Source organism: Galeopterus variegatus, unplaced genomic scaffold (genome assembly GCF_000696425.1).
Source record: "Galeopterus variegatus unplaced genomic scaffold, G_variegatus-3.0.2 Scaffold662, whole genome shotgun sequence".
Lineage (NCBI taxonomy): Eukaryota > Metazoa > Chordata > Mammalia > Dermoptera > Cynocephalidae > Galeopterus > Galeopterus variegatus.
In genome coordinates, this window is record NW_007726773.1 from 495,487 (window position 1) to 510,995 (window position 15,509).

Here is a 15,509-nt window from a genome sequence, read left to right on the forward strand (position 1 = left end):
GAGACCAGTCCCCGCTCGCTGGCTGAGCGTGGTGCGGGCGCAACACCGGGGGTTGCGATCTCGTTGCCGGTCACGGTACGGGGTGCGACACCGAGGGTTGCGATCCCGTTACCGGTCAGTAAAAAAGACAATAAGGAAAAAAAAAAAAGTACACACTTTTTCTTTCAATAAAAGTATTACAGGGCTGGCCCGGTGGCGCACTGGAGAGTGCGCCGCTTGGGAGCGCGGTGGCGCTCCCGCTGAGGGTTCGGATCCCATGTGGAGACCGGTTCCCGCTCACTGGCTGAGCACGATGCAGGCGCAACAGCGAGGGTTGTGATCCCGTTGCCGGTCCCTGGTACGGGCGCGACACTGAGGGTTGCAATCCCGTTACCAGTCAGTAAAAAAGAGACAAAAAGGAAAAAAAAAAAAAAGTATTACAAATCACAAAAATGTGATTTATCTACAACTTGCCAGGAATATGATCCTTTTATAATGTTAAATATACAATTAAATAACTATTTCCATATTATCTCACTGGATTCATATAAAAGCCCTGCAAAACAGGCAACTTTATTTTGAAAATCTAAACTCAGAAAGATCCAGTGACCTGTATAAAATCTAACTGATAGTAAGTGATCTATGGCCAGTTAGCTCACTTGGGAGATCATGGTGCTATTAACACCAAGGTTAAGGGTTTTAATACCCATACTGGCAAGCTGCCAAAAAAAAAAAAATCTAAAAAAAATATGAAGTATATAAATTCCCACCTAAAAACAATTATATAATAATAGTTTAATGCCTCAAAAATGCCTTGTAAGTAAGTAAGTAAGTGATCTAGATCTAGTTCTAGCAGGAACTAGAACCTGTTGGAGTTTTCTTACCACTAAAAGGCCAGAATTTAAGTCTGGTTCTTCTATTAAATACGTAACCATTCCTTGAGAAAAGGAGATATTACTTGTTCCTACCTGACTTTAGAACTTTGCATATAAAAGCATGCCTATTTCCAATCAATATCTTGTTAAAACAAAATGAGTAACTAAAAGGTATGTCTAAAATAAATGCAAGCAACATAAGAACTAAATACTTAGGGCATAAACACGTGAAGGTATCAAAGTTTCTTACTTTAAAAATACGACATTATCCAAGCATATAGCGCTGTTTTCCAAAGAACAAAACCCAGACAGCATCCACTAAATCCAAACTCCAGAGCTGACTGGCTTTAATGAGGAAACTCTAAAATGATCCCCTGGAAAGTATAAGGTTTTCGACCGAGACTATGGGTATTTTAGACAAAAAGAGGCCTAAGCTCTATACTTTGGGAGAGCAAAGAGGAAAAATTTAAGCTTTAAAAATGCTCACAGTTATTTACTAACAATCTCACTTTTGGAACTATAGTTTAAGAAAATAAAAGAATAAAATATCTATTGTTACTAAATTTGTAGCAGCAGTTTTCATTTACTGATTCAACAAAAATCTACAGTGTTTACTATGCTAAGCACTGTTCTAGACACTGGAGATACGAGTATAGCAGTTATCAAGACAAAAGTCCTGATCTTACAGAGCTTATATTCAAGATGGACAATACACAAACAAATAAAAATATGGTATGTCAGACAGGTACAGTAGAAGATGAGTAAATACTTATCAGCTACATGAAAGAATTGTGATTAGAAAAGAGGGTAAGCAGGGGTAGAGAGTACAAGGTGCTATTTTATATAGGGTGGTCAGAAAAGGCCTTGATGAGCTGATATTTCTACGGAGACCTAAAAGAAATGTGGGAACAGGACACATGAATATCTAGAGGAAGAGCATTCCAGAAAGAAAAAACAGAATACCAATTACAAAGTCTGAGCTACTTCTGAGATATTCAAGAGGAAACATCAAGGAGGAGCTCAGAATTATCAGTCTGGAGTTCAGAGAGAGCCCAGGCTTGAGCTATATATTTAAATACCACCTGGTATTTAAAGCCATGAGACCAGATGAGACTACCTAGGAAGTAAAGGGAGAGAAAAGAAAAGAACTAAGGACTAAGCCCTGGGGTCATATAACACTTAGAGACTGAGAAGATGAGAAGTTAGCAATAGAGACTGAGAAGAAACGGCCAATGAGGGAAGAGGAAAAGAGAGTGATATCACAGATATGAAGTGAAAAAAGGATTTCAGGAAACAGATGATCAACTCTGTCAAATTCTGTTGAAGGTAAATTAAGAGGGCTGCTAGTTGGCTCTTAGATTTAAGAATGTGGATGTAGAAGATTGTAAAAAAGGAACACAAATTATTTGCAGCAACTCCCATCAACAGGTAGAGTCTATTGTCCTACCTTGAATCTGGGCTTGGCCATATGAGTTGCTCTGGACAACAGGACTTTAACAAACATGACTCAAGCACAGACTCACAAAGTGCTTGTGCACTGGGGCTTCCCTTCTATTTTGCTACTATGAACTCTTCCACCATCATGTGAATGAGCATGCTGGAACGAAACAAATGGCTGGTGCCTCAGCCGATATCTAGCCAACCAATCACAGACACAAGTGAGGTCATCCTAGCCAGGAAGGCCAGCCAGGTCAGCCCCAACCAGAAATGTTCCATAGAATTATAAGCAAATATAACGGTTTTTGTTCTAAGCCACCAAGTTTTGGAGTGGTTTGTTTTGAAGCAAAAACTAATTGATAAAGAAGAGGATATTGGTAACAGACAAGAGTAGGCATGGGAATCTGACTGGAGTTGGATTAAGAATAAATGGACAAAAAGAATAGAACACAAGGCCTCCAGTTGACACCAGCTGAGCTCTGGAGGCTTCCCTTTCTAACAAGACCATTTTCCTCAACCAGGAAACTACACTGTTACATTTTTTACTAGATGTTCCCTGCCCCCTTCCAAAGCCTCTATAAATAGATACAGGGGCACAGTGTCAAAGTCCTTCTACCGAAGAACTTTCCTTGGTGCATCCAGTTATGCCCCACCCAAGCACACTTCCTTGCAGGATGTAGAGAGGATGGACAGATGACAAAACTACATTCTCTGCTGCTTCACTACCATAAAGTTTTACCAATGAATTTGAAGTTATATGTACTCCACCTGTCACTAGGGGTATGAGTGTGAGGATAAGCATGTATGTGCGTAAGCATGTCTCCTTACAGGGCACCCAACCATCTCTTGACAAGCCTTGACATGCACATTATTCCTCATTTCCCAAGTAAATTCTCTATGTGACCAAGAACTATAATCATATTTCAAAGCCCTTGTAAAATTTTCAATAAACAGCTTTTTCAAATGTCAATAATATGTAAATAACTTACTTGGCAATCCGCAGTTTCCCAACTTCGCCTCTTCCAGGGGCTTTAGCCCACTGCTGTGACAAATATTTAGGAACCTAAAACAAAGTAAAACATTAATAAGACTGTATTTTAGATCTTTTTAAACATAAAATAATATACTGTTTCTATTTTATTTTCTGCTTCTATATAATTACCAAGTTTTCACTGTATGTCTTGTACTATAAGGGATACTAAGACACATAAGAAATGATTTAGTTCTCAAAGGGCTTAAAGTCAATCTAGTTGGTGACACAAAACTAACACAGTGTCAAATGAATTAACGATAATAAATTGCTAACAAATAAGTACAATAATAGATCAGAGAAGAGGAAGACTACCAGAAAAAGCTTCTCAGAGGAGGATGATACTCTGACTAGAGTGATTTTTTTTAGAGACACCACTGGGTTTAAGATGATTTCAAAAGTCAAGTTTTATTATGTATAATACTGTAACTACTATAATGTAGGATCTGCTGAAATAAAAGGAATATTAAATGTAAGAGCCAACATTTACATACTACTACTTTCTTGACAGTGTCAATAAGCACTTTACGTAGACAAATGCATTTTATCCTCTCATCAGTACCTATTAAGTAGGTACTATTAATTGCCCCCATCTTACAGATGATGAATCTGGAGTACCCAGAGATTATATAACTTACGCAAGGTTATATAATTAGCAAATGATGGAGAGAGGAATCAAACCCAGGCACAGTCTGGCTCCAGAATTTCTGTTCTTAACCAATATACTATATTTTGTCTTTAACTAAATGCATGCAATCAGAGGGGTTTCAATTCTCAAAAAGGGAAAGGGGGGCCGGCCCGGTGGCGCACTGGAGAGTGCGCCGAGGGTTTGGATCCCATGTGGAGACCGGTTCCCGCTCACTGGCTGAGCGCGGTGCAGGCGCAACACCGAGGGTTGAGATCCCGTTGCTGGTCCCCGGTATGGGCGCGACACCGAGGGTTGTGATCCCGTTACCAGTCAGTAAAAAAAGACAAAAGGGAAAAAAATAAAAAAGGGAAAGGGAATAAAGTGTGCTAAATTCCTACTATGTATTCTTTCTCATTTCATCTAAGAAATTGTTTGGACTCTGGAATCAGTACATACTTTTAAGGTTATCCTATTATGAGGAGTAAATGAGATACTACATGCAAAGTATGAAGCATAATGTCTTAAAATAAGTACTCAATGAGTATTAGGTGTCATCATTATTTCTCACCATAATCTTGGAATGATAACATGAACGTGAATGCATAACTGAGTCAGAGACAGCTGCCAAAGCTGGAAAAGAAAAAAAAAGAAATTCTACCTAGCAAGACTTCATTTGCCAAAAAAACCCACTTGACTATTTGTTAGTATCTGTTACTGCAGTACCAGATACAGTAAAAATTCAGGAAGAGAAGGGTTAAAAGAAGAACCTGATGTTGTTTGTTCAATTATGTATGCATTCTTCACACTAAAACTTATTAAGCAACTACTATGTGTCAGACAATATGCTAGAGGTTGGGAAAAGAGGAAGGGAGAAGGCAGCCAAGCGTATGAGGTACCATGCTAGACATTTTACATCCATTATCCCATTTAATCCTTCCAATCACCCTGCAAAATTACTATCATTCTCTTCATTCTACAGATAGAAAACTGAGGCTCAGAGGATTGAAATAACACAACTAGTATCAGACACAAGACTTGACTCCAGATTGGTCTGATGTTCACTTTGCTACACCATACTGCCTTCTCAGGACCGTAAACACACTAAAGAATAATATCTAAAAGATCTATGGGAAAGAGTGTTTTAACAATTCACAACTTAACAAACTTTCAACTACACTGTACTCCATTCATTCAAACAAGCTTAGAGGATTTGGCAAACTCTTTACGGTAACTGCATCTATCCAGTAGGTCTCTTTCAATTATGGGTGACAGAAAACCCTCTTAAATATAAAAGAGGACTTATTGACCCAACTAACTAAAAATTCCAGAGCTTTAAGGTGGCTTGATTAAGGGCTCAAATGATGTCACCAGGACTCTTTCACCATTTACCTATTCTCTCTCCCATGTTGCCTCAATTATTTGACAGACTTCCCCACTATGTAGCAAGATAGCTGAAGGAGCCCCAGAAGAGCAAAAGTATCTTTCTCAAAACTCTCTAGCAAAAATTTGTCTCTCATGGCTCGATTAGGGCATGTGACCTTCCTCGGACCTACCACTGTAACTAGATATGAGATATTTTCACTGGCTAGCCAAAGTCAATGACATCTTTGGGGAACAGTAGTCAACACCATTAGAATCACACAGACTAAAAAGAGGGAGCAATGGTTTTCACAATTAAATCAAGGTGCTTTACAATGTCAGGATAAGTGGATACTGGTTAGTCAAAGAAGCAAATGTCCACAACATTACCTGTCAGAACTAAATACAGGATCTAATACTTTTCTTCATTGTATTCCAAGTTACTGGATCAATGAGCCCTATATTTAGATACCCTTAAGACCTTCTCATTATCACCAACAGTATCCCTTTCCATGATCTGTATTTCAAGCAAGTGCTCTGACCTCTATCTCCTAACTTCCCAGCTCTCTCCAGTACTTCAACAATTCTTCTTTCCCTTCAATTCACTGACTAATCAACATCTTCTCACTGCCCCCATCTGCTTCTGTCCTCACTTCTGTCTTTAATGAACATAGATTTCACGGTCCATTATAATCATTCCTTTCTTCTGTCTCCCTCCATCATACTGGCCTGGTAGAAACTTAATCCTCATTAAAACCTTCTCCTGGGCCGGCCCGGTGGCGCACTGGAGAGTGCGCTACTTGGGAGCGCGGCGGCGCTCCCGCCGAGGGTTCGGATCCCATGTGGAGACCGGTTCCCGCGCACTGGCTGAGTGCGGTGCGGGCGCAACACCGAGGGTTGCGATCCCGTTGCCAGTCCCCGGTACGGGCGCGACACCAAGGGTTGCGATCCCGTTACCAGTCAGTAAAAAAAAGACAAAAGGGAAAAAAAAAAACCTTCTCCTTATTACTGATCTATTTATCATTTTATTTTATTTTGTTATTCTTCAGTTTCTGTCACATTTGCACCTAAGCAGCTGAAGAAAAACAATCACACTTACAGGTCTCACTTTAAATACATGGCTATGAACATCAAGTAAGCCCTTAGTGATGCCTGTCAATCACATCTACATCTCCTGTCAATTATCTCCCCACTCCAGATGATTCAAATGTTCTCCTTATTTCTCAAACCTACAGCATGTCTTCCTTCCTCCTCCCTCTGTGCTGATGACCCGACTTCCTCTTCCACTGAGAAAAGGTAAACAAAAGAGAACTTCTAAATCTACCAATGGCCACAGTTTGACCTTTTCAATCTGTTTACCCCCTTAAAACAATAGACAAACATGGCCAATCACTCCACTTGTGCACTAAATTTCTTTTCCTGTTGTCTAATCAAGGACATTTTTCCTTCAGTTCTACCCTTTCTCTCCTCTACCCACTTCTCTACCAAATCATTCCCATCATAATAATAATAATGACAATAATAACAACACTCACAAAGTGCTCACTAAATGTGGCAGGAAGACTTTAAGATGGCTCCCCATGATCCCCACCTGCTGATGTCATACCCATCCACCTGCTTGTGTAATCCCCTCTCTTTGAGTGTGAGCAGGACCTGTGAATCACGGCAAAGGTGATGGGATGTTACTTCTATGATTAGCTGCATACGATTGTGACTTCTGTCTTGTTTCTCTCATTGCATTCTCATTTTGCACACTTTGATGAAGCAAGCTGCCATGTTGGAGAGGCCCATGTGGCAAAAAAACTAAGGGCAGGTTCCAGCCAAGAGCCAGCTAGGAACTTAAGACTCTCAGTCCAACAATCTTGGAGAAATTGAATTCTGCCAACAACCACGTAAGTTTGGAAACAGTCCTTCCCCAGTCAAAACTTCAGATGAGAATCCAGCCCTGGCTGACACCCTGATTGCAGCCAGTGAGAGACTCTAAAGCAGAGGAGCCAAGTAAGCCATGCAAGGACTACTGGCCCAGAGAAACTGTAAAATAATAAATGTTTGTTGCTTTAAGCTAAGAGTGTGGTAATAGGTTATATAGCAATAGATAACTAAAACATCAAGCAACAAGCACTCTTCTAAATGCTTTAAATATATTAACCATTTAATCCTCACAAAATCCTATTATTTTCTCCATTTTACAAGTGAGGAAACTGAGGCATGGGGAAGATAATTAATTTGCTCAAGATCACACACCTAGTAAGGGCAGACTCTACAATCCTTTCCACTCACTGCCCCATTTCTCTGCCTCTCTTCTCAACCAAACTCCTTGAGAGAGCTACGTTGGCTGCCTACACTTAACATCTCTGCTACTTTGTTTGAACTTACTCTAGACAGGCTTTCCTCCTACCACTCCACTGAAACTGATCACAGGGTTTCCAGAGATCTCCATACTGACAAGACAATGTTTAGTCCTCATCTTACACACCTATCAACAACATTTGAGAACTAAGTATTTCTTCCTCCTTTGAATGCTTTCTTCATTTGGTTTCTCAGTCACCACATCCTCTTGATTTTCCTTCTATTTCTCTGGACCTCCTTTTTGTCTCTGCATCTAGATTCTTATTTTCCCGACCAACCTCTTAACTTCATAGGACCGTGATTCAGCCCTCAGACCTCTCCTCTTCCCTATATACTCATACACTCAATCTTACATAATCTCATCCAGTCTCAGGGCTTTAAATACCATCTGTTTAACGACAACTCCCAAATTTATAACAAGCCCAGGCTCTCCCCCAAAGTCTCAACTTTTACATGCTACTGCCTACTCAAACTCTCCATCTGAATATTCAGTAGGCATATCAAACTTAAAATCTCCACACTAAACTCTTATTTCTCCTTCATACACCTGCTCCTCCTGCAAGTTTCCATATCTCTGTAAAAGGGAACTCCATTCTTCCAGGCACTCAGGCTGAAACCTTGGAGTAATTCTGAATGTCTTTTTTTCTAACACTCCACATCCAACCAACTGACATATCCTGTCAGCAACATTTTTAAATTATATCCAGAATCCAGCCCCTTCTCACCAATTCCAGAGTTACTATCCTAGTCTAAGCCATCATCATCTCTTGCATAATTACCGTAACAGCCTTCTAACTGATTTCCTTGCTTCCACTCTTGCCTACGTACGGTTTATTCTCAATACAGCAGTCAGGGTGGTCATCTTACACAAGTCAGATGACACTGTGCTGTGGATTGAATTGTGTCCCCCAAAGTCCACGTATTAGAAATTTAACCCATACTGTGCCAGTGTTAAGAGGGTGGGAAATCCTATTATGGTAATTGAAAGGAGAGGCCTTGAAGAAGTGATTAGATTGTGAGGACTATGCCCTAGAAATGGATTAATAAACCCATTAATCCTAGTAAATGGATTAATAAACTGATGGTTTAATGGTGGTCATGGGCGTGATTCTTAGGGCTTTAAAGGGAGAGTATGTGAGAGTCTCTCTCTGCTCTGCCATCCGCCATCTCACAACGTCATACCCTGCATCACTGAAGTCATCACAGAAGAAGGCCGTCACCAGATGTGTTCCCTGGATTTTGGACTTCCCAGACTCAGAAAGTATAAGTGACAAATATTGTTTCTTTATAAATTACCCAGTTTCAGGTATTTCTCTTATAAGCAACGGAAATTAATACATACTGTTCTGCTCAAAACCTTTTCATTTATTTAACATACATCTACATAGTGCTTACTAAGTGTATCAGGTACTTTCCCAAACACTTTACAAATATTACTTCATTTAATCCTTATAACAATCCTATCATCATCCTGTTTTGAAAATGAGGAAACTGAGGCACCAAAAGTCACTATTTTCCCAGAGTCTCAAAAGCCAGGATTCTAACCTAGGCAGTCTGGCTCCACAGTCCATGCTTAGTCACCATGCCATGCTGCCTCTCTATGGCTACTAGCTTTCCATCTCACTCAAAATAAAAATCCTATAATGTCTTAGATGATGCAGCCCCTACTATCCCATAACCTCATTTCCTACTACTCTCCCTCTCACTCACCTGGCTCAAAACAAGCAGTCCTGTGAACGGTCCCAGCATGGTCCCCTCTGAGGACCTTTGATTTGCTGTTACTTCTGTCTGGAACACTCTTCCCACAGATATCTTCAGGGCATGCGCCATAAATTCATTTAAATCTCTGCTCAAGGGCCACCCTATCAATGAGGCCCTTCCCCACCTTATTTAAAATAGCATCCCCATTTACTTTCTAGACACTTTACCTTGCTTTATTTTTCTTCAGAGCAGTTACCACTTACTATATATGTATGGGTTTATTATCTGTTCTCCCTCCCACAATGTAATCTGCATAGGCAGATACTGCTTTGTGTCTTTTGTTTACTGCCATATCCCATAGCAGGAGCATAGTTATTATTTTAATGACTGGATATTATTGAAGAAACACTGTTACTAGCTACTATTAATGTAATTGCAATAATGGTAATATTGAAATATACCTAGAATACAGAATTTAATTTTAATACACCACATTTCATTCTCGGAGAAAAGCCTTATTTCAGAGATCTACCTTAAAATAAGGTGGAAGAAAGGGAAATGTAAATAGTGGAGTGGGGTATTTTCCAGCCAGCTACTTTCCCTCGCTGCTGATTCCTTGAAATACTGACAATATAGGCTTCCAGTCAAGATGGCGGAATAGACGGTCCCCAGCATCACTTTCTCCCCCAAATCAACCAATTTACAACTATTAAAAAGCAACGACAGCCAAGCTGGGGCTGCTAGAGCTCAAGGGAAAAGGAGAGACCTGCACAGTTCATGAAGGCAAATGAAGCCACGATGAAAGAAAGGACCACCTGCGACAATTTCGAGCCCCAGCCACTTAAAGTCTGGAGCTGGTGAGCACATGGAGCAAGAGCTGGCAAAAGCTGCTGTTGTGCCCTTTGTATGAAGTTGCTAGGCGATTGCTGAGGAGAAGAGGGCCTTAGTGGCCTCCAAGCCAGCAAGACCACTAACAGGGTTCCCGTGGACCCACAGAGGGGCAAGGAGCCACAGACAACTGAAAAAAAGGAGCCACTCAGAGGCCAGTGAGTCATTGCAAGGGACTGGCATGTGGCCCATCCCATGGGAAGTGTTTAGAGTGCAGGGGTCGGGGAGATGTGCCCACCAGGGGAACACTGAGGCACAGCACGGATAGCTGATCTGCCCTCCAATCAGCACAGGACCACTCAGTGGAGACTGGTCAGGAATACAGAACTGCAGGAGGTGCAGTTTGCTGAAAAGACTCAATACCCAGGTCAGAGTTTCCACACAACCCAGGTGCACCAGACCTCACAAGATCTGGAAGTACATACAAGATCAACTACTAAAACCTGAGCTACATAAAAAGCCTTCCCCTGAGAATCAACAGAAAAGCAGCAATTTAGCTTAACCACAGGAAATTCCCCCATTTTAGAAGTAAGCAAAGGACAACAAATTAGTTCCAGAGCATAGTTTACGTGGTGGGAACAGTGAATAATCCAACAAAGAACTGAAGGAAAAAACAAAATACCCACAGATCTGAGACAACGTTCTGATATTAACCAGTAAAGGTCTAACACCACCAAAGAACACCTATAAAACCTAGAAAAGCCAGAATCCCCCTGGGCTCCCAAGCCTGGGAGGCGGAATGGCCAAGCGCGCCCCACCCAACATCCACTACCAGCCCAGTGACGACCATCAAGCTGCCGCAGGATGCACCCCAGGCTCTCAGGCCAGGGCGGTGGAGGGCTGAGGGCCTCAGCCACACCTCCTCCCAACATCCACAACCAGCCCAGCGATGACCACTCAGCTGCCACAGGAAGTGCCCGTGCTACCAAGCCAGGGTGGTGGGGGGCCAATGGCCTTGGCCATGACATCCGCAACCAGCCCAGCAATGATCACCAAGTTTCTGCAGGAAGTGCCCCAGGGTCCCGAGCCTGGGTGGTGGGGGGCCGAGGGCTTTGGCCACACCCCCAACATGTGCATCCAGCCCAGAAATAACTCAACTGCCACTGGAAGCCCCCTGGTCTCCCCAGCCAGAATGAGTGGGGCCACAGGCCTCGATCATGCCTCCCCTTCTTCTCCCTTTTCCCACCCTATATCCCTCCCTCCTCCCCTCTCCTTCTTCCCCCCACTGCTCTGCAACAGCATCTTAGAATGAGGCATGGAGCCAGGGGAAGCCAAACCCAGCTGTAAGTAGGCAAGCTGCTGCCACCACCCCAGGGCACCACCAGGGTCCTGAAGCATGAAGCCAGGAGAAGCCAAACCCAGCTGCAACTAGGTAAGCTTCTGCCACCACCCAGGAGCCCCACCAGGGTCCTGGGGCACAGAGTGGAGGGAAGCCGAACCCAGCCACAAACAGGTAAAAAACACACCAAAAACACCATTTCCACGCAGGCAGCCCACCATAGCCATCTCAATTGCTATGGCTGCCACGATAGTGAGTAGTCTCTATAGCAGCAGTCACAGCCACCATGCAAAGGGTACACCAGACTCTCAACTGCATTGACACAGGAGAGGCACCAGCAGAGACCAAAAATAAATAAATAAGAAGAGGTCCTCTCTCTCCACAAAACACTCCAGAGTAATAGAAGAAGCACCTGATTTACGATAATAAGCGAGGACTTAATCACACCAGCCTCAGTACTAGACAGATCTAGGCAACAAACCAACAGAGGAACAGTTAATCTATCAGATGGAGAGAACAAATCTACGGTTATCAGAGGGAGGAGAAGGATGGGAGGGGGTAGTGGAGAGATTGGATAAGGGGCAAAAAGAATAAGTATGCTTTATAACAACGAATATGCTAATAAAAAATAAATTTAAAATAAAAGAAATACTGTTAAGATAAAGAGAACACGAGAATGTTTGGAGCCTTGGAATTCCTTGATAAGACCATACTTCTTCAACAGGTCAGAATTTTCTGTGATCAACTGCTGGAGACTACAATTTAGGCCTTTAAACAACAAAAAAATAGTTCTAAGTGAAGTAACTGTATGTCATACACTAAAACCAATTTAAGAATTAAATTCAGTACAATAAATTGTACTTAATACAAGCAATTGCCAACTTAAAAAGAGACTGTGTTCCAGAAGTTAACTGATAAAAAACAAGTTGAGCTCATACTGCATTGTCAACATTATTATAATAAAACTGTAGGTTCCCAGAGAAGCCCACCAGCTTATTTAATTCAGAAAGTTGCAAAATACTATACCCTTGCAATGAAAAACAGAATACAATAAGGACAGCATATTAATTATATATAAATCTCTACACCAAGAGCTTCTAGAAATGGGCTTCCCAGAAGTCCCAGACCATTAAGTCTGAAAAGAGAGAGGGAGAAGTGGAAGAAAAAACAATGGTATATATATGGTTCCAAGGCTCCAAAACACTCTTGTCAATGTATCACTTGTAAGGTATCTGTGTTGTTTCCACTGTTTCCACACTCTTTATAGAAAATGAGACAGAAAAAAGGCAATAGGTACAACATGGGATGTTTTCTCAGATTTCCCAAGATCAGAGAAGTGACAGGAAATGACTCAATTAAGCATTATTTCCTCACTTAAGCATTATTTCCTCAAGGAAACCTCCCTTGACTCCCTAGACTAGGTCAAGTTTGTTATTCACACTCACAGAACAATATTTCTTGCTTCAGCGTCCTCTGTTTGTAATGTTTTCATTAGGACTCATATTTGATTGATGTCTGTCTCCCATATAAGCTATAAACCCTAGTTAATAAAGCATGGACCATATCTGTTTTGCTCACTATAACATACTCAGAGCCTACCATAGTGACTGACAATCACTGAAAGATTGTTGGATGGGGCCGGCCCGGTGGCGCACTGGATAGTGCGCCGCTTGGGAAGCGCGGCGGCGCTCCCGCCCGAGGGTTCGGATCCCACATACAGACTGGTTCCCGCTCACTGGCTGAGCGAGGCACGGGAGCAACACCGAGGGTTGCAATCCCATTGCCGGTCCCCGGTCCCGTACGGGGGCAACACTGAGGGTTGCGATCTGTTGCCGGACATGGAAAAAAGACAAAAAAAAAAAAAAGATTGTTGGATGAATCAATCTGCCCACCCATTCACTCAGGCTGGGCAAAGTAATAAGGTCAATCCTGCCTTTGAAACCAAAGCATTAAGGTGATATGTATAGAAGTTATTCTTCTAAGCTTCTTTGCCAACTTCACTTCAACAAATACCTAGTTCCCCAACTACTACTCTCCAAAGCCCTGCTTCTCTCAGAGTACAAGAAAATTAAGGGCACTGTAGTGTACATTGCAATGTAACACACATTCCTCCTTGAGAGAGTTTGGATGTGCTGTACTCGCCAAAACTCATGTGGAAATGCGATCCCCAATGTGGCAGTGTTAGGAGCTGTTTGAGTTATGGGAACAGATCCCTTATGAATGGATTAATGCTCTCCCTGCGTGAGATCTCACTCTATTAGTTCCCACCAGAGCTGGTTGTTTAAAAGGCCTTGGCACCTCCCCTCTCTCTCTCTTGCTTCCTCTCACCATATGATCTGCTTGTTCCCACCGGCTGCCTGCCATTTTCCCACCATGAGTAGAAGCAGCCTGAGGCCTACACCACACACCTGGCAACTTAACAGCTGCATAAACTGAGCAATACAAACAGGGTAGTGCAAGCTACAAGGAAACAGCTCCCTGAAAAGGTAAAAACTGTAGCTAATTCTGCTGTACGGCCAAGGCGGATGTTTTATAAATTACCCAGTCTCAGGTATTCTGTTATAGCAACACAAAACAGACTAATACACCCCTTTACGATTGAAGGCCTTATTCCTCCAGCTGCTGGGAGTGTGGCTGGCAGACAGCCCTCTTTGGAATTGTTCCACTGAAGAGAGCCCCCTTTCCAAAGATTATACCCTCTTCTTGAGGCAAACCACATCCAGTGATTGGTGGACACAGGGTATACCTCACCGCAACTCAGGACAACTCTGGAGGGCTCCCTGTGGAGTAATCTTTGGCTTTCCTTGAAGCTGCATCACACCCTCTGTCCAGTCCTGCTTAAATCCTTTCCCTTCCACAGGTGCTGATCCCAAGAGCACTCCCTAATAAACCCCTGCATGCTAATCCCCATCTAAGAATCAGCTCCCCAGGGAACCTATGACAGCCACTGTTTACTCCCATGTTTTCTTCAAGTTGAGAAGACCAAAGACACAGAAATGAAGTCTCCACCTCACCTCTGAATCTACAGGGAAATAACCCGTTAAAGAGACCCATGGGGGAAAAGAAAAGACATTTCCTATTGCTGGCATAAGCTTCATAGCCATACTGACCTACATTTGGATCACTTCCATGCTTGGGCAAGATAATTAACCTCACTAAGCCTCAATTTTATCATCTGAAAAATGTAGATTAGTACCTACTTCACAGGTTTACTTCATAAAATACTTTGCACATAAAAAATGTAAGTTCCTTTTCTCCTACTATCCACGGGGCTTTGGAGTATCACCCATTCCAGTTTCATCTCTCCCTGGTATATAGCTTTCTCTTTGGTCACCAATGCTCAAATGCTTGTTTGTCTATGTAGAAATAAAAGCTGAGCCTTGTGGCACTTGAGCTGTTGAATGAAGGACATCACTCACATTCACGTCCATCCCTCTTCTCCTGATCCTCTCCTCCAACAAACGTTAGTCAAAATGTTTACAAGAAGAAGTTTGAATGGTTAGAAATACATCTTTCTGTGGGCTGAAAAGCTTTTGGTTATACCTAGTGCAGGTCTTGTCAATACCCCCACCTCTCCATTCCCCCCGCAGAAGACAGCATTTCTTATCATTCAGGTCTGTTTTAGTCAGTTTTCTGTTGCTATAACAGAATTACCTGAGACTGGGTAATTTATAAAGGAAAGAGGTTTATTTGGCTTATGATTCTGGGACAGCTGCATCTGGCACGGGTCTCAGGCTGCTTCTACTCAGGGCGGAAAGTGACAGGCTGCTGGTCAGTACAGTCTGTCCCACAATTAACCATTTACAACTATTAAAAAGCAATGACTGCCAAGCTGGGGCCACAATAGCTCAGGGGAAGAGGAGGAGAGACCAACAGAGTTCATGAGGCAGGTGAAGCCACGATGACAGAAAGAAAGGACTGCTGCAACCATCTGGAGCCCCAACCATTTCAAGGCTGGCCCTGGCGAGCACACAGAGCAAGAGC

General features: G+C 42.4%; 1 protein-coding gene across 1 annotated transcript in view; it reads right to left on the reverse strand.

The window, feature by feature from the left end:
* GTF2F2 (general transcription factor IIF, polypeptide 2, 30kDa) overlaps positions 1-15,509 on the reverse strand; it is a 195,136-nt gene that overhangs the window by 172,935 nt on the left and 6,692 nt on the right. Inside the window, exon 2 of the mRNA XM_008571131.1 lies at positions 3,281-3,354. Coding sequence (XP_008569353.1) covers positions 3,281-3,354 — 74 coding nt within the window. The remainder of the gene's footprint in view (positions 1-3,280; positions 3,355-15,509) is intronic.